The 20,384-nt window shown below is 42.1% G+C and overlaps 1 protein-coding gene across 1 annotated transcript in view; it reads left to right on the top strand.

Annotated features, from left to right (window-relative positions):
- The first annotated feature begins 603 nt into the window (after window positions 1–603).
- LOC135545480 (glycine receptor subunit alphaZ1-like) overlaps window positions 604–20,384 on the top strand; it is a 107,130-nt gene continuing 87,349 nt past the window's right edge. Inside the window, exons 1-2 of the mRNA XM_064973112.1 lie at window positions 604–1,523; window positions 19,157–19,281. Of these exons, the coding sequence (XP_064829184.1) occupies window positions 1,453–1,523; window positions 19,157–19,281 (196 nt within the window). The 5' untranslated portion in view covers window positions 604–1,452. The remainder of the gene's footprint in view (window positions 1,524–19,156; window positions 19,282–20,384) is intronic.

Genomic DNA, 20,384 nt, shown 5'->3' on the forward strand with positions numbered 1-20,384 from the left:
TGGAGGCAACGAAGCATGATATTGAACAAAATACTTTCTTTCTGCTTCCTTTTTTTTGCCGCCCTTGCAACGCTCACTTGTCAATCAAAAAGTAACCCACAAGAACATTTAATTAAAAATGAAAATACTTTAATGCCGGCTGACAAATTCCCATCAAAAAGGGGAAAAAAAGAATTATTACATAATAATTGTATAGTCTGTCACAAGCATTTCGCTACACTCGCAATAATATCCGCTAACCATGGTTATGTGACCAATAAAATGGGATTTGATTTAGAACATTTTAACACGTCAACCAGTGTAGATCCGGGGTGTGCAAACAGTTAACGAAACTAAAAAGTTTATAGAAATATGATAATTTAACATTTGATTAATCATGGACTATTCTCTAGTTCCATACCAATGCGCGGGACATTAAAACTCTCCAGATGACAAGCCCTCTCTCCAATCCGAGCCGTAGCCTAACTAGTTGGAGCAACATGTAGACCAATAACAACGTTATGTGGGCGTGTGTTCAAAGGAGATGTGCTTTTTTTGAGTTTAGTAAATGACTGCAGCAAGAAATACAGTGTTGGTCTGACGAGAGAGCGCTGGGTTATGGGAGGCAATGGAAGAAGAGGCTAGTCACATCCCGATTTCACTCATTTTGACATTGTTGCGAGGAATTTAAATGCAAGAAGACGAAAACGAGTTGTGAGTCCCGAACTTGACCGGACAATGGAAGTAGCTCTCTGCAGCAGTTCCAACTCACCCCTGGGAGTCAACTACCGAGACACAGAGAGTACCTGCAGAAAAACATCAGTCAGCACCTCAGGGGTAACTACAACTACGTGTGGCTTGAAAGCAACACCTCTGTTTTTGGGATGCATATAAGAGAAAGCGTAAAGAAAAAAAACACTGACTACGTATGTATATATTTCGTGTAACAACTGTGGAATTCCGCCACTGTTCTATGCGTAAGGGATATACAACCACGTAGTTAAACCTCTCCTGAGATTGAGACATTCATTGAGACGCAGAGCACATACATTCTCACATTTATCACTGAAGGAGGCAATGTTCAAATTCACAAATTCCCCTTGTAACACAACCCTAATTGCCGCTTAGGATCGCAAAGAATAAACGTCGGAAATATCTGTGGTATCGTAGCCTAACGTGCTGTACCATCAAAGCAACAATAACCTGGGCTGAGTGAAATCCCGCAAACCGGGTCTGCTGCTGTCCGTGGTCCTGAAAAAATACTCATTATTTGGGTTATCCGAATCAGTAACGGCGGTCTAAGAAGACGGTTTCATGGCCTGGGCGGTTATGAAAATCTTGTGGTTTTCTTGTGACTCTGGAATCTGAAATAAAAGCAACAGAAGAATTGCCTACCTACCTTGGAGGTCCGAAATCATTCAAGGAATTGGAATTCTACTCCTATTGGTGCTCCTGGAGCTGTAGGTAGCCCGAATGAGACCGGCAAAAATGTATCGAATAAACGCTCTCGGGATCTATTTGTGGGAAACAATAGTATTTTTCAGGTAAGGAACATTATTTATTGACTTTACAGTGCATTCTTAATGTGTTAAATACAATTGTATTGATATCTGGTGGGCTGTACGGTGGTCAGAATGTATCCTACCATAGCTTAGCATGCATGGACAAAAGTCTGAAAAGAAATACATCAACACAGCCAATTGATTAGGTTTAATCACACGATTATCAATGTTGCGTAGGCTTTATTATATATTTATGTAGCCCTAATCATTCCTCTATTGTGAGTGAGTTACATTAAGTCACACACTACATTACATTAAGATGTGTGTGAGAGAGACAGCGGGTGCCAACAGCGAACACTAGTGGTCATCTAACGCTAAATGTTGTAAACTCTCATGAGGCATATGTTATCAACAGGCAAGTCAGAGTAAAGGAACTGAGTGCACACTCTCACACACATATCAGGGAAGTTTTGTTGTTGTTGGTGTGTAAGCCTATCCATCACCTACTCACTGAGAAGAGAAATGTCTTGTGTCTGTCTTCATTTCTCTCATGGGGCCAGCCCACTATATGTTACAGTCTTAGGCTAATAGTATTCAACTCTTGTGATTGAAATGGACAAATCATGTTTTTTAAGACTTGCATATTTAACAGGATATAAACTGTAAATATGCTGGATGATGACTGTTTTGCTTTCTCCCAGTAACCACACAGTATATCCACCCTGACCAGTAGGAATATTCTAGTTTTGACATGATTGTCTTTGTATGAATGTAACGACTACTATCAAGCTCGTGATCCTCATACATGAAGTGTATTATTCTCTGTAAATGTGAACAGGGATATCTCCAATGTTCACATTGGAGGGGAGGCAGGTATTCTGTTCAGAGAACAGCTTCTCTCCCATTGGCCCAAACATGGCTCTTTGTCTGTGTATGGTGTTGTGCATTGCATGTTTAATCAACATTACGTCCTACATTCTAGAATCAAATGAATCATCAGAGTTCTTTTTTAGACTACCTTACATTCTATATTCTATTCTATAGTCCATTGGATTCCATGTCCATTCCTTGCAAACAGACAGTGTTAATTTAGCATTCTGGCCAGCGTGTTTAGCTAATGAAGTAGATTCAGGATTTTGCAGCCTCAGCTCTCACTGCTGAACTCTGCAGTTCTGCTTAATTGATATCTCTTTCCCAGTCTCAACCTAGACCTCCAGACCTCATTTCAAATGCAGACTTATTACTTATTACTTATTACCAATAATTTATTACTTTGTCAATGTCAAAACAGCCTGATGAATGCACATTATATACATCACTGTATATACAAACATATTCATTCATATAAATTGCACATTTCTTTCTGAATTTCTATTAATGTTAGGGTTAGTTTGTGGAAAGGTTTGTGGTCATACGCACATCCATAAAAGCATACGTGCTGGGCTAATATAGAATACTAGTATATAACAAGAAGTACTCTGTTAAAGCTCCCAATTCACAGATTTATTGACAAGGTTTAGATTCGAAACGGATATTCGTCAGGTCGTCGCAGGGTTAGTTTGTGGCCCATGTGAAAAGTTGCGCGCTCGTTTAATGAACGACTATCAGATAAAGTATGCATTTGACACAGCAAGTGAAAACATGTAATTACCTAATCAAAGTCTATGTCAGTCTATGTTCATTTGCAAAACATCTGCGAATACTAGGGTTTGTTCAATCAAAATGACCTATCCTTTTGCCACCAAACATGAAAACAGTGGGAGGAAATTGAGCATTTCAATCATTCAAAACACATTCTATTGCACCGTATATTACACAGGATATACACTGTATAGCCCATATTACACAGGATATACACTGTATAGCCCATATTACACAGGATATACACTGTATAGCCCTTATTAAACAGGATATACACTGTATAGCTCTTATTAAACAGGATATACACTGTATAGCCCATATTACACAGGATATACACTGTATAGCCCTTATTAAACAGGATATACACTGCATAGCCCTTATTAAACAGGATATACACTGTATAGCCCTTATTAAACAGGATATACACTGTATAGCCCTTATTAAACAGGATATAGACTGTATAGCCCTTATTAAACAGGATATACACTGTATAGCCCTTATTAAACAGGAAATACACTATATAGCCCTTATTAAACAGGATATACACTGTATAGCCCTTATTAAACAGGATATACACTGTATAGCCCTTATTAAACAGGATATACACTGTATAGCCCTTATTAAACAGGAAATACACTATATAGCCCTTATTAAACAGGATATACACTGTATAGCCCTTATTAAACAGGATATACACTGTATAGCCCTTATTAAACAGGAAATACACTATACAGCCCTTATTAAACAGGATATACACTGTATAGCCCTTATTAAACAGGATATACACTGTATAGCCCTTATTAAACAGGAAATACACGATATAGCCCTTATTAAACAGGATATACACTGTATAGCCCTTATTAAACAGGATATACACTGTATAGCCCCTATTAAACAGGAAATACACTATATAGCCCTTATTAAACAGGATATACACTGTATAGCCCTTATTAAACAGGATATACACTGTATAGCCCATATTAAACAGGATATACATTGCTTTCTGCAACGTAGCACACCAATGTGTGGAAGTAAACATGTGGCCCTAATCCATTAACAAGAATCCCAGACCATCACTGGAGAATATGTACGCGGCAAATGTGTCCACACATAGTCTCTCGAGAATAAATATTCACTGATTTAAATTCAATTAAAGGCCTAACACTAAAATGAGTACCTCACATTTGTGCAGAAAAATGCTAGTCTCAACAGTGTAGAATGTGGCTGTATGGTGTTTTTTATTTTTATTTTTTATTATCTTGTATTTTATGCCATCTTTGACACCATGACACGTATGTTTGGAACGTATTACTCTCAGTTGAATAGTTCAATCAACCAAATACATGCACACTTTTCCATAGCAAAATTGGAATATGGAATAATCTATTTAGAAGAAAAAATATATATAAAATAAAATAGAATAATGTATTTAGAAAAACAAATAATATAAAATAAAATAGAATAATGTATTTAGAAAAAAAAATAAAATAATATAAAATAAAATAGAATAATCTATTTAGAAAAAAAAATAATATAAAATAAAATAGAATAATCTATTTAGAAAAAATGTGTTGAAGTGACTTTACGGATTTTTCTATTTCATACAATGCTTTCTAAATTGAACTGGAAAATGTAAAGCTAATTTATAATGGATTATTTCATGTATTCCTCCCAGTATCACCTGGCCTATAGGCTCATGAATAGGGTTGCAAAGGGTGGGTATATTGCTGGAAACTTTCAAAGTTTACCAGTAAACGACAGGAATTTCGGTATCTTTCAAAGATTTTATGTAATCTAGCACAAGACATATTGTGGCCCTTTTTGGGTACTTCAGATTATCACAGGTGTCTGTAATTATCTCTGGCCCTCTGTGTGGCCTTATTACATGTAAAATATACGGAACAAATTAATGAAAGAAAGAGAGAGACAAAGCTGTAAAACATTATCCTAAATATAAACCACCATTTTAGTAAATACCAAATCCTTTATATATTTTTTAACACCGTTTTATTTATTTTACTATGTCGCTGTATATTTGTTGTCAATGTTTAGGCCTCAAACTCATGGCAGTTGTGAAAAACGTCAATAGTAGGAAGAGTTGCAGAGTTATTTGAAAAATAATGCTATTGTCGATTAGACGCTTTCTCCATTAATTAGGCCATCTTCTCTTGAACTATGTGGTCCGTCCACTAGAAACACATTGACATTATGGACACAGATGTATAAAATTAGTCATATATATTAATATATTTTTCAAAGCTATTCAAGTATAAATTACCAAAGATTTTCTGTTAATTACCCAAATGACTAAAGACTCCTGTAACTTCCAGTAGCTTTGCGACCCTACTCATGAAACATAACCTTGAGTTGGCCTTGAACAGCAGAAAACAGTGGCGTTGCTTGCATGCACAGACACCACAGAACCAGTTGTATCCAATCACCTATATAGAATTAGTCCTTTAAAAACCTCATTTCATCACAGATTTGAACCCCATGTCTTCGTTAAATCATATTTACACACATCATGCTGTTCTGCCAACCATATCACGTTCATTGTGATGGTGATGGGGATGGCAGTCACTTGTTTCCAGGTCCGATAGGATGTACTACATGCATTGTCAGAACAGATGGGTGGGAAAGATGGATATATTTAGTTATAAATGCATAAGCCTCTAATAAAAAAAAACTATCGACGAGCTCAGTGGAGTTCACGAACCCTTACAATCACACATTTTAGCCAGGTTTATTTCCAAATCTTGATGTATGATAATACACTATTTATCAACATAGACAAAGACAGATAGCACTATAAATAACATCAATGGCCTCACCTCTCTTTCTACTCAGTCACGGAGAAAGAATTCGTAGCTCTGAATTCACTGAAATCTTTCAATTGTCCACACAATAATACCAGTTCCCATGCATGTCCAGTATGTTGTTCTATACAGCATGCTGTACTGTACTGCATGCTGACATTGTACGGAGCATTAATTCATGTCATGTTTCACTTCTTGATCTTTTTGTTTCTCTTTTCAGCTCAACACAATAACACTCCTAGACAAATGCATGACCTTATGCCGTGCACGTTCGTCATTCGTTTTGTGTAATGTTTTGTTTTTAAATATATGTTTATGATGATTCTAGGTTTATTAACGGACAGTTAACAGTTTGAAAAGGAGAACAGAACGCCCCCCCCGTCCGTCCGTCCGTCCTCCCCCCCCCCCCCCTGTCCTTTCTGTGCCAGGGACTGGGAGGGGATGAAGGCTTTGGTTGGGCTTTGATTATTTCAGAAAAGCCAGAATGAGATCAATTAGGATTGTGGTCTTCAGAGGCTTTATTAAGAACATAATGAGGTACACTTAGCGCTAATGATTGGTGCTCCACATTAAGGTATGCAGAGCTCAGAGACTGTTGGCATATTATTCTCTCCGTCGCTGGGAGTCAGCTGTTTTTTACTGCTGCCTCAGCACTGGCCACACGGACTAAGTCTCTCCACAGTTGGCCGTGGCCTGGCCAAGCAAGCATTGATCAGAAATAATTATAAAAGTAAATCTAAACTTTGATCATGCAAAACCCAGGAACAAGTCACTCGGGACGGGAGAAGCCGAGACGGAAGGAAGGAAATCATAGATGATCTTCTTGATACCCCCCATGGGTGTAGAATCCTGATTCCTGTAGGTTTGAGTGGGATTGACTTCTCGGCCTATTGATTATGTGATTTAGTGTTTTAGGGGTCTATCCTACATTCATAGATTATTTCTTCAAACCGAAGGGCCCCGATGATGTAAGGAGAAAGAGTGTGTTGGTCCCAGATTTTCTTGGTGCAAATTCCTGTGGTTTTGTGTGGGATTATCCTCCACAGATGTTATGATTTAGTGTGGTAGCGATGCTATAAATTCCTCATTGATTATTTCCCTCTATTATACCAAATCCCATAATAATGTAAGGGGAAAGAGTATGCCGGTCCCCTAATTTCACACTGTCAAACAGATTCCTGCGTGGCCCACAGCATGGGCCCATGCTAGCTGTCTAAGGCAATCATCTCTGTAGAGGACACTGTCTAATCTCTCTATGACTAATCTGATTGTGTGGTCAGTTCGAGGGTGTTTGTTCAATACTAAATTTAAAAGCGTTTTAACATAGCGTTAGATCATGGTATTATCTGTATTGTGTGAGTCCTAACAACAGTTTATTTCCAGCGCTTGATCCCTAGTACTAACCTCATGGTCACAGCCGACTATTGTGTTTAGGTGATTATAATAGGATTCCACCGTGTTGTGTGGTAATTAACTGGCATTAGAATAATCCTTGATACACTGTATTTTCTGCTGAAAGAAAATTCCATGCAAAACATTCTAGAATTCAAAGTTCTAGAATTCTAATAGTATTCGAAGAATTCTAGAGTTCTAGGCTATGGATTCTAGACTTGTCTGTCTTGGCATGGATTGATATTAATGGTTAGTAAAGAACTGTAGCTCTTAGGAACATTCCATCAATGAACCATAATGCCAGCATCGATGGAAGAGACACAGTGATTTGTCAGAATTGACAGAAACTGGTTGGTCTGCAGATAGGTTCAGGGTATCAGAGTTCTAGGGCCACCAGGGCATCAGTTAACCCACCAGGGCTTCAGGGTATCAGTTAACCCACCAGGGCATCAGGGTATCAGTTAACCCACCAGGGCTTCCGGATATCAGTTAACCCACCAGGGCTTCAGGGTATCAGTTAACCCACCAGGGCTTCAGGGTATCAGTTAACCCACCAGGGCTTCCGGGTATCAGTTAACCCACCAGGGCTTCAGGGTATCAGTTAACCCACCAGGGCTTCCGGGTATCAGTTAACCCACCAGGGCTTCCGGGTATCAGTTAATCCACCAGGGCTTCCTGGTATCAGTTAACCCACCAGGGCTTCCGGGTATTAGTTAACCCACCAGGGCTTCAGGGTATCAGTTAATCCACCAGGGCTTCCGGGTATCAGTTAACCCACCAGGGCTTCCGGGTATCAGTTAACCCACCAGGGCTTCAGGGTATCAGTTAACCCACCAGGGCTTCAGGGTATCAGTTAACCCACAAGGGCTTCCGGGTATCAGTTAACCCACCAGGGCTTCAGGGTATCAGTTAACCCACCAGGGCTTCAGGGTATCAGTTAACCCACCAGGGCTTCAGGGTATCAGTTAACCCACAAGGGCTTCAGGGTATCAGTTAACCCACCAGGGCTTCCGGGTATCAGTTAACCCACCAGGGCTTCAGGGTATCAGTTAACCCACCAGGGCTTCCGGGTATCAGTTAACCCACCAGGGCTTCAGGGTATCAGTTAACCCACCAGGGCTTCAGGGTATCAGTTAACCCACAAGGGCTTCCGGGTATCAGTTAACCCACCAGGGCTTCAGGGTATCAGTTAACCCACAAGGGCTTCAGGGTATCAGTTAACCCACCAGGGCTTCAGGGTATCAGTTAACCCACAAGGGCTTCAGGGTATCAGTTAACCCACCAGGGCTTCCGGGTATCAGTTAACCCACCAGGGCTTCAGGGTATCAGTTAACCCACCAGGGCTTCAGGGTATCAGTTAACCCACAAGGGCTTCCGGGTATCAGTTAACCCACCAGGGCTTCAGGGTATCAGTTAACCCACAAGGGCTTCAGGGCATCAGTTAACCCACCAGGGCTTCCGGGTATCAGTTAACCCACCAGGGCTTCAGGGTATCAGTTAACCCACCAGGGCTTCAGGGTATCAGTTAACCCACAAGGGCTTCAGGGTATCAGTTAACCCACCAGGGCTTCCGGGTATCAGTTAACCCACCAGGGCTTCAGGGCATCAGTTAATCCACAAGGGCTTCAGGGTATCAGTTAACCCACCAGGGCTTCAGGGTATCAGTTAACCCACCAGGGCTTCCAGGGGTCAGTTAACCCACAAGGGCTTCAGGGTATCAGTTAATCCACCAGGGCTTCAGGGTATCAGTTAACCCACCAGGGCTTCAGGGTATCAGTTAACCCACCAGGGATTCAGGGTATCAGTTAACCCACCAGGGCTTCAGGGTATCAGTTAACCCACCAGGGCTTCAGGGTATCAGTTAACCCACAAGGGCTTCCGGGTATCAGTTAACCCACCAGGGCTTCAGGGTATCAGTTAACCCACAAGGGCTTCAGGGCATCAGTTAACCCACCAGGGCTTCCGGGTATCAGTTAACCCACCAGGGCTTCAGGGTATCAGTTAACACACCAGGGCTTCAGGGTATCAGTTAACCCACAAGGGCTTCAGGGTATCAGTTAACCCACCAGGGCTTCCGGGTATCAGTTAACCCACCAGGGCTTCAGGGCATCAGTTAATCCACAAGGGCTTCAGGGTATCAGTTAACCCACCAGGGCTTCAGGGTATCAGTTAACCGACCAGGGATTCAGGGTATCAGTTAACCCACCAGGGCTTCAGGGTATCAGTTAACCCACCAGGGCTTCCGGGTATCAGTTAACCCACCAAGGCTTCCGGGCATCAGTTAACCCACCAGGGCTTCTGGGTATCAGATAACCCACCAGGGCTTCAGGGTATCAGTTAACACACCAGGGCTGCTTTTGGCTGTCACAATCGTCACCTAATGTTGAATATTAGACCTGCAACACTAATAGTGTTGACAGTTAGTTATCAACAGTCAGTTATCAACACTGTCCAGTCATCAGTGTGAATATAGAATGAACTTATTTGGTAGTGAACAACATACTGTATGGGCCTTTCCAATGGCACATTTCCAAACAACGACACAGCAGCAAACCCACAAACAAAAGCGTAAACAATAGCGAGGAACCATTGAAAATCTCGGAATGCATCCAAAATGGCACAGTATTCCCTCCTACATAGTGCACCACTGGTTAAAAGCAGTGCACTATAGGGTACCATTGTAGTATACTATATAGCCTTCACGTGCCATTTCAATGAGTGAGTTCTAGGAAGCCATGATGCATAGAGAGTAGAGAGAGTAGTGCTTGGCTGACCCCAGCAGCAGCCTCTGGGGAAGTTGGTGCCTGCCCATGTGACAGTAAAGCAGCAGCACAGCCTGGCCAGTGACCTGGCAGTTAGGGTGGCCCACCCACACACAGACTGGTAGCAGTATGGAGAGACAGCAACCTTCCTAATGTACAGCACTTCAGTGTTCTATGTCCATCCTTGTGTGATCTGTATTCTGTTTAGTCTACTGATGGGGCAGTTGGTTCATATGTTAGTCTAATGATGGGGGCAGTTGGTTCATATGTTAGTCTACTGATGGGGCAGTTGGTTCATATGTTAGTCTACTGATGGGGGGTGGGCAGTTGGTTCATATGTTAGTCTACTGATGGGGGCAGTTGGTTCATATGTTAGTCTACTGATGGGGGGGCAATTGGTTCATATGTTAGTCTACTGATGGGGGCAGTTGGTTCATATGTTAGTCTACTGATGGGGGCAGTTGGTTCATATGTTAGTCTACTGATGGGGGGCAATTGGTTCATATGTTAGTCTACTGATGGGGGCAGTTGGTTCAAATGTTAGTCTACTGATGGGGGCAGTTGGTTCATATGTTAGTCTACTGATGGGGGCAGTTGGTTCATATGTTAGTCTACTGATGGGGGCAGTTGGTTCATATGTTAGTCTACTGATGGGGGCAGTTGGTTCATATGTTAGTCTACTGATGGGGGGCAGTTGGTTCATATGTTAGTCTAGTGATGGGGGCAGTTGGTTCATATGTTAGTCTACTGATGGGAGCAGTTGGTTCATATGTTAGTCTACTGATGGGGGCAGTTGGTTCATATGTTAGTCTACTGATGGGAGCAGTTGGTTCATATGTTAGTCTAGTGATGGGGGGGGCAGTTGGTTCATATGTTAGTCTAGTGATGGGGGGGGCAGTTGGTTCATATGTTAGTCTACTGATGGGGCAGTTGGTTCATATGTTAGTCTAGTGATGGGGGGCAGTTGGTTCATATGTTAGTCTAGTGATGGGGGGGCAGTTGGTTCATATGTTAGTCTACTGATGGGGCAGTTGGTTCATATGTTAGTCTAGTGATGGGGGGCAGTTGGTTCATATGTTAGTCTAGTGATGGGGGGGCAGTTGGTTCATATGTTAGTCTACTGATGGGGGCAGTTGGTTCATATGTTAGTCTAGTGATGGGGGGGGGGCAGTTGGTTCATATGTTAGTCTACTGATGGGGGCAGTTGGTTCATATGTTAGTCTAGTGATGGGGGGGGCAGTTGGTTCATATGTTAGTCTACTGATGGGGGCAGTTGGTTCATATGTTAGTCTACTGATGGGGGCAGTTGGTTCATATGTTAGTCTACTGATGGGGGGGCAGTTGGTTCATATGTTAGTCTACTGATGGGGGGGCAGTTGGTTCATATGTTAGCCTTCTGATGGGGGCAGTTGGTTCATATGTTAGTCTACTGATGGGGCAGTTGGTTCAAATGTTAGTCTACTGATGGGGGGTATTTGGTTCATATGTTAATCTACTGATGGGGGCAGTTGGTTCATCTGTTAGTCTACTGATGGGGGCAGTTGGTTCATATGTTAGTCTACTGATGGGGGGCAGTTGGTTCATATGTTAGTCTACTGATGGGGGGCAGTTGGTTCATATGTTAGTCTAGTGATGGGGGAAGTTGGTTCATATGTTAGTCTACTGATGGGGGCAGTTGGTTCATATGTTAGTCTACTGATGGGGGGAAGTTGGTTCATATGTTAGTCTACTGATGGGGGCAGTTGGTTCATATGTTAGTCTACTGATGGGGGGTAGTTGGTTCATATGTTAGTCTACTGATGGGGCAGTTGGTTCATATGTTAGTCTACTGATGGGGCAGTTGGTTCATATGTCAGTCTACTGATGGGGGCAGTTGGTTCATATGTTAGTCTACTGATGGGGCAGTTGGTTCATATGTTAGTCTACTGATGGGGGCAGTTGGTTCATATGTTAGTCTACTGATGGGGGGGGCAGTTGGTTCATATGTTAGTCTACTGATGGGGGCAGTTGGTTAATATGTTAGTCTACTGATGGGGGCAGTTGGTTCATATGTTAGTCTAGTGATGGGGGGGCAGTTGGTTCATATGTTAGTCTACTGATGGGGGCAGTTGGTTCATATGTTAGTCTACTGATGGGGGCAGTTGGTTCATCTGTTAGTCTAGTGATGGGGGGTAGTTGGTTCATATGTTAGTCTACTTATGGGGGCAGATGGTTCATATGTTAGTCTAGTGATGGGGGGGCAGTTGGTTCATATGTTAGTCTAGTGATGGGGGCAGTTGGTTCATATGTTAGTCTACTGATGGGGCAGTTGGTTCATATGTTAGTCTACTGATGGGGCAGTTGGTTCATATGTTAGTCTACTGATGGGGGGGCAGTTGGTTCATATGTTAGTCTAGTGAGGGGGCAGTTGGTTCATATGTTAGTCTACTGATGGGGGCAGATGGTTCATATGTTAGTCTAGTGATGGGGGGGCAGTTGGTTCATATGTTAGTCTACTGATGGGGGCAGTTGGTTCATATGTTAGTCTAGTGATGGGGGGCAGTTGGTTCATATGTTAGTCTACTGATGGGGCAGTTGGTTCATATGTTAGTCTACTGATGGGGCAGTTGGTTCATATGTTAGTCTACTGATGGGGGCAGTTGGTTCATATGTTAGTCTAGTGATGGGGGCAGTTGGTTCATATGTTAGTCTACTGATGTCGGCAGTTGGTTCATATGTTAGTCTACTGATGGGGGGCAGTTGGTTCATATGTTAGTCTACTGATGTCGGCAGTTGGTTCATATGTTAGTCTACTGATGGGGGGCAGTAGTTCATCTGTTAGTCTACTGATGGGGGCAGTTGGTTCATATGTTAGTCTACTGATGGGGGCAGTTGGTTCATATGTTAGTCTACTGATGGGGGGGCAGTTGGTTCATATGTTAGTCTACTGATGGGGGCAGTTGGTTCATATGTTAGTCTACTGATGGGGGCAGTTGGTTCATATGTTAGTCTACTGATGGGGCAGTTGGTTCATATGTTAGTCTGCTGATGGGGGCAGTTGGTTCATATGTCAGTCTACTGATGGGGGCAGTTGGTTCATATGTTAGTCTACTAATGAGGGCAGTTGGTTCATATGTTAGTCTACTGATGGGGCAGTTGGTTCATATGTCAGTCTACTGATGGGGCAGTTGGTTCATATGTTAGTCTACTGATGGGGCAGTTGGTTCATATGTTAGTCTACTGATGGGGCAGTTGGTTCATATGTTAGTCTACTGATTGGGGGGGCAGTTGGTTCATATGTTAGTCTACTGATGGGGGCAGTTGGTTCATATGTTAGTCTACTGATGGGGCAGTTGGTTCATATGTCAGTCTGCTGATGGGAGGGGGCAGTTGGTTCATATGTTAGTCTACTGATGGGGGCAGTTGGTTCATATGTTAGTCTACTGATGGGGCAGTTGGTTCATATGTTAGTCTACTGATGGGGCAGTTGGTTCATATGTTAGTCTACTGATTGGGGGGCAGTTGGTTCATATGTTAGTCTACTGATGGGGCAGTTGGTTCATATGTTAGTCTACTGATGGGGGCAGTTGGTTCATATGTTAGTCTACTGATTGGGGGGGGGGCAGTTGGTTCATATGTTAGTCTACTGATGGGGCAGTTGGTTCATATGTTAGTCTACTGATTGGGGGGGGGGCAGTTGGTTCATATGTTAGTCTACTGATGGGGGCAGTTGGTTCATATGTTAGTCTACTGATGGGGGCAGTTGGTTCATATGTTAGTCTACTGATTGGGGGGGCAGTTGGTTCATATGTTAGTCTACTGATGGGGGCAGTTGGTTCATATGTTAGTCTACTGATGGGGGCAGTTGGTTCATATGTTAGTCTACTGATGGGGGGGGCAGTTGGTTCATATGTTAGTCTAGTGATGGGGTAGTTGGTTCATATGTTAGTCTACTGATGGGGGCAGTTGGTTCATATGTTAGTCTACTGATGGGGGCAGTTGGTTCATATGTTAGTCTACTGATGGGGGGGCAGTTGGTTCATATGTTAGTCTACTGATGGGGGGGGCAGTTGGTTCATATGTTAGTCTACTGATGGGGGCAGTTGGTTCATATGTTAGTCTACTGATGGGGGCAGTTGGTTCATATGTTAGTCTACTGATGGGGGGGGCAGTTGGTTCATATGTTAGTCTAGTGATGGGGTAGTTGGTTCATATGTTAGTCTACTGATGGGGTCAGTTGGTTCATATGTTAGTCTACTGATGGGGGCAGTTGGTTCATATGTTAGTCTACTGATGGGGGGGCAGTTGGTTCATATGTTAGTCTACTGATGGGGCAGTTGGTTCATATGTTAGTCTACTGATGGGGCAGTTGGTTCATATGTTAGTCTACTGATGGGGGCAGTTGGTTCATATGTTAGTCTACTGATGGGGGCAGTTGGTTCATATGTTAGTCTACTGATGGGGGCAGTTGGTTCATATGTTAGTCTACTGATGGGGGCAGTTGGTTCATATGTTAGTCTACTGATGGGGGGGGGGCAGTTGGTTCATATGTTAGTCTAGTGATGGGGTAGTTGGTTCATATGTTAGTCTACTGATGGGGTCAGTTGGTTCATATGTTAGTCTACTGATGGGGGCAGTTGGTTCATATGTTAGTCTACTGATGGGGGCAGTTGGTTCATATGTTAGTCTACTGATGGGGCAGTTGGTTCATATGTTAGTCTACTGATGGGGGCAGTTGGTTCATATGTTAGTCTACTGATGGGGCAGTTGGTTCATATGTTAGTCTAGTGATGGGGGGGGCAGTTGGTTCATATGTTAGTCTACTGATGGGGCAGTTGGTTCATATGTTAGTCTACTGATTGTGGGGGCAGTTGGTTCATATGTTAGTCTACTGATGGGGGCAGTTGGTTCATATGTTAGTCTACTGATTGTGGGGGGGCAGTTGGTTCATATGTTAGTCTACTGATGGGGGCAGTTGGTTCATATGTTAGTCTACTGATTGTGGGGGGGCAGTTGGTTCATATGTTAGTCTACTGATGGGGGCAGTTGGTTCATATGTTAGTCTACTGATGGGGCAGTTGGTTCATATGTTAGTCTACTGATGGGGGCAGTTGGTTCATATGTTAGTCTACTGATGGGGGCAGTTGGTTCATATGTTAGTCTACTGATGGGGGCAGTTGGTTCATATGTTAGTCTACTGATGGGGGCAGTTGGTTCATATGTTAGTCTACTGATGGGGCAGTTGGTTCATATGTTAGTCTACTGATGGGGCAGTTGGTTCATATGTTAGTCTACTGATGTGGGCAGTTGGTTCATATGTTAGTCTACGGATGGGGGGGCATTTGGTTCATATGTTAGTCTACTGATGGGGCAGTTGGTTCATATGTTAGTCTAGTGATGTGGGCAGTTGGTTCATATGTTAGTCTACGGATGGGGGGGCATTTGGTTCATATGTTAGTCTACTGATGGGGTCAGTTGGTTCATATGTTAGTCTACGGATGGGGGCAGTTTGTTCATATGTTAGTCTACTGATGGGGCAGTTGGTTCATATGTTAGTCTACTGATGGGGGCAGTTTGTTCATATGTTAGTCTACTGATGGGGCAGTTGGTTCATATGTTAGTCTACTGATGGGTCAGTTGGTTCATATGTTAGTCTACTGATGGGGGGGGGTCAGTTGGTTCATATGTTAGTCTACTGATGGGGGCAGTTGGTTCATATGTTAGTCTACTGATGGGGGCAGTTGGTTCATATGGGGCAGTTGGTTCATATGTTAGTCTACTGATGGGGCAGTTGGTTAATATGTTAGTCTACTGATGGGGGCAGTTGGTTCATATGTTAGTCTACTGATGGGGGCAGTTGGTTAACATGTTAGTCTACTGATGGGGCAGTTGGTTCATATGTTAGTCTACTGATGTCGGCAGTTGGTTCATATGTTAGTCTAGTGATGGGGGCAGTTGGTTCATATGTTAGTCTACTGATGGGGGCAGTTGGTTCATATGTCAGTCTACTGATGGGGGGGGCAGTTGGTTCATATGTTAGTCTAGTGATGGGGGCAGTTGGTTCATATGTTAGTCTACTGATGGGGGCAGTTGGTTCATATGTTAGTCTACTGATGGGGGCAGTTGGTTCATATGTTAGTCTACTGATGGGGCAGTTGGTTAATATGTTAGTCTACTGATGGGGCAGTTGGTTCATATGTTAGTCTACTGATGTCGGCAGTTGGTTCATATGTTAGTCTACTGATGGGGGCAGTTGGTTCATATGTTAGTCTAGTGATGGGGGGGCAGTTGGTTCATATGTTAGTCTAGTGATGGCGGGGCAGTTGGTTCATATGTGAGTCTACTGATGGGGGTAGTTGGTTCATATGTTAGTCTACTGATGGGGGGGCAGTTGGTTCATATGTTAGTCTACTGATGTCGGCAGTTGGTTCATATGTTAGTCTACTGATGGGGGCAGTTGGTTCATATGTTAGTCTTCTGATGGGGGCAGTTGGTTCATATGTTAGTCTTCTGATGGGGGTAGTTGGTTCATATGTTAGTCCACTGATGGGGCAGTTGGTTCATATGTTGTTGCGTTAATGATCACAGTGGTATAAAACATAAGGTCTTTGGTGTTATGATCACACGTAGATTTGAGTTGTATTTTGCAGTGGTGTTTATTGGAACTTTTCTTTCCTCTACCGTCTCAGTTTCAGAAGGCTGCGATCAGACCCGAGGCATCAGTTGGAAGGGCATTTGATTTCCAGAGGAGGGCGCATTTTTTAAATTATTGTATTAGTAAAGATCATAGGCGGCTCGTTAGCTTCAAGTTTGGGGAAGCTTACAATTTATCCTACCATTTCTACCGATCTGCGTGCCAGTTATGAATATTTATATATGCACATTTTCATGGAACAGTTTCATTTCAATTTGTTTTCCCAAATCATTATCACGTGGTGGTTAATCATAAAAATCTGAAGTAAAATCAAAAAGTTAAAAATTCAACTACGGCAAAGAGCACAAGCCTCTGCCATTTGGACACATTGATACACTGTGCTCCATTAACGAACTTGCAAGATTGTATCAACTAGCCTGTTTCCTGCCCTCGACGTTTCCTGCGCCAGTGAGTTTGGTATAGAAAGCTGTTTCTTTGTGACGTTTCCACAGGATATATGGGATCATCAGATCATGATATTTGGTTCTTTCACATCGAGTATGGTGATTATCGAGGCCAGGAGTGTTGGAAAGATTTTTCATATTCTCAGGAACTATCATTTGCAATGGATTAAAAACAGACTTTGTTGAGTTGTGTGAGGCGAAGAAAGAAACATGTGCTCTCTGTGGCGAGTTTAAGACGATCTGAAACAAGACATTGACAAACGGGCACTTTCCTATATAGCATTTCACCACACCTCCCTCCCCTTCTTCCTGTCTCAATATTTTAAATTCTACTCAAGATACATGATGTTCACACATATTTTAGACGCTTGTCACTGACAGCCGCAAATCAATGAGCTAGACCAATCGCCACGTTCACGACCCAAATTACAGGCTTCCCACACTTGTGATTTGAAACAATCCACAGCAACAAAAAAATTAATAGAAGCTAAAGATCCAAAGTGGCTAAGTCATGCTCCCCGGTGACGTGTTTTGAAGTATTTTATTTAGACAGGAGTAATTATATAATTTTGGCTCAACATCAGTTTCATTTAGGGCAATCCGCCGTTCTAATAATGCACTATGTACCCACCAACTTTCCTTTCCAATTGGTAAAAGGCTGAAACCAGAAATCTGTATATGATCCCAGAGAAACAGCGCCACTCTATATGTATCCCATGTATCTGATGATATGAGTCTTTCGCTCCAGACGACGACAGATACATTGTCTACACATACCGAGACAGATAGGGGGCGCTGTTTTACTCGCTCTGACGCTTTAACTGGGATTGATTTGTCTTTCTGTCGGCGCTCGTCTCCGTCAAAATAAATAAGGAGTATTTCAGTATTTTATTTGGAAGGGAAAGGAGGTAAGTAAGGGTGGACCAGGCCCCCTGGCCGGGCCCTGGACTGCTTGCATGAGACATTAAAGGGAATGCCACCCTGGTCATTATCTGTCATCCCTTATTATCCACAAGACGGTTCATTCTGGATATGCAGGATATGCAAATTCTCCGAACAAATGGAGAAGTAATTAACATATTTTCTGTTTTCAGCTTTCTTTTTGGAGCTATAAATTGGTATGTTTGTGGTATTTTCAAAAAACGTTGATTGTTTTATTATCCTGTCATCACAGGAAATGGATTGTGAGGTTACAGGTATCTGTGGTTATGTAAAATCTTGCTTTTATTCTGTGTAGGAAATGTTCATATTATTTTGTTAATGGCTATTAAAAAAAAAAGAACATAAAGAAATTCAAATTTTAGATGAGACATTTAGAAAATATCCAATAAACATGATGTATGTGTGTTTATATCAAATCAAATGTTATTGGTCACCTACACATATTTAGCAGATAATATTACGGGTGTAGCGAAATGCTTGTCTTGTAGGCTACGATGTGAAGGAGTCAAATATCAACAACTTAATGGACAATCAATATTATTGATTGTCCTCTGAGCATATAACTCACCAAGTGGATACTTCCTAAAAGTTCCCCACAAAGTTCCTACATTACATGGAGCTGATCAAACTGCTGTATTAATTTGGAAGACAGGTAACATAGTTCATACCTCATATTGAGGCACATTATATAACAAATGGACAGGGGAAGGGAACCAGTAATGGTAGCATCCCTCAACAGAAAATACTTGTTGGAAGGGATTACTCTCAGAATGATGCTATGTATGATGACAACTCACCATTTTAAATCTCAGTTGTGCACCCATATCTCTCTCTCTCTCTCGCTCTCTCGCTCTCTTTTTTATTCTCTCTCTCTCTCTCTCTCTCTCTCTCTCTCTCGCTCTCTTTTTATTCTCTCTCTCTCTCTCTCTCTCTCGCTCTCTTTTTTTTCTCTCTCTCTCTCTCTCTCTCTCTCTCTCGCTCTCTTTTTATTCTCTCTCTCTCTCTCTCTCTCTCTCTCTCTCCCTCTCTCTCTCTCTCTCTCTAGCTTGGCAGCCTCTAAAGAAGCCGCGGCTCGAAAAGCCGCCTCCCCGATGCCTCCCTCTGAGTTCCTGGACAAACTCATGGGCAAAGTTTCGGGTTACGATGCAAGAATCAGACCTAATTTCAAAGGTAGGAGCAGCCACCAAGACACAGTGGGATTAAACAGGAATGTAGCCAAGCACCACCAGAAATAACATATTCCAGTCAGAATTGTAAAGAGAGGACAGTGTAGTTAAACAATGAAATCTATATAATATGAATATATATATTACACCTTTATTTTACTATTGATTTGGGCTTTAGCAAATAATTCTGATTAAAATGTGTTGGTTCAAGTGAGGTCATTTTCACACATTAAACACACTTATTAACCTTTTTTTTCTTTCAAATTTGAACACTTTTTGCACCTTAAACACGTCACACTTTTAAACCGTAAAATATTGAATTTAAGCTGTTACGATATTCACAAATCCTCAATATGTTTACAGGATGTGGCTACAATGAAGTTGTTTAAGGCTGGCTACATTCCTGTGAAAAACAACACGTCACAACCGTTTCAATGTCCTGAATGTCTGTTTTGGTGGTAAAGGCAGTGTGTTGCTAAACATGTTTTCCGTAACGTTAAAAGTGACCTTTCCCTATATGGAAGCCCCCATAAAGATACATGTCAGAGGTTTCCTTATTGAACTATGGTCAGCAACACAGCTACGTTATGATGACTCAGTCCAAACCATGTTGTCCAATGGTAGAGCACCGTTGTGGCAACACACCAAATGTATGTTGGAGCATTTGAAAGAAGTATTCATCATTTTGATGAGAGTTCCTTTATTTTATAATATTTTCTGCGTTGGTATAATAATTCACATATGGTAAATATATACATATTTTTAATTTTACTAAGCAAGTCAGTTAAGAACAAATTCTTATTTTCAATGACGGCCTAGGAACAGTGGGTTAACTGCCTGTTCAGGGGCAGAACGACAAATTTGTACCTTGTCAGCTCAGGGATTTGAACTTGCAACCTTTCAGTTACTAGTCCAACGCTCTAACCACTAGGCTACCCTATATGTACCCTATATGGTATAAATATATATATATGGTATAAATATGTATGTATTTATACCATATAGGGTACATATAGGGTAGCCTAGTGGTTAGAGCGTTGGACTAGTAACCGAAAGGTTAGAGCGTTGGACTATATATTGGAATATTACCCCCACAATTCTGTAATT

This window comes from Oncorhynchus masou, chromosome 9 (assembly GCF_036934945.1).
Source record: "Oncorhynchus masou masou isolate Uvic2021 chromosome 9, UVic_Omas_1.1, whole genome shotgun sequence".
In the NCBI taxonomy this organism is placed as follows: domain Eukaryota; kingdom Metazoa; phylum Chordata; class Actinopteri; order Salmoniformes; family Salmonidae; genus Oncorhynchus; species Oncorhynchus masou.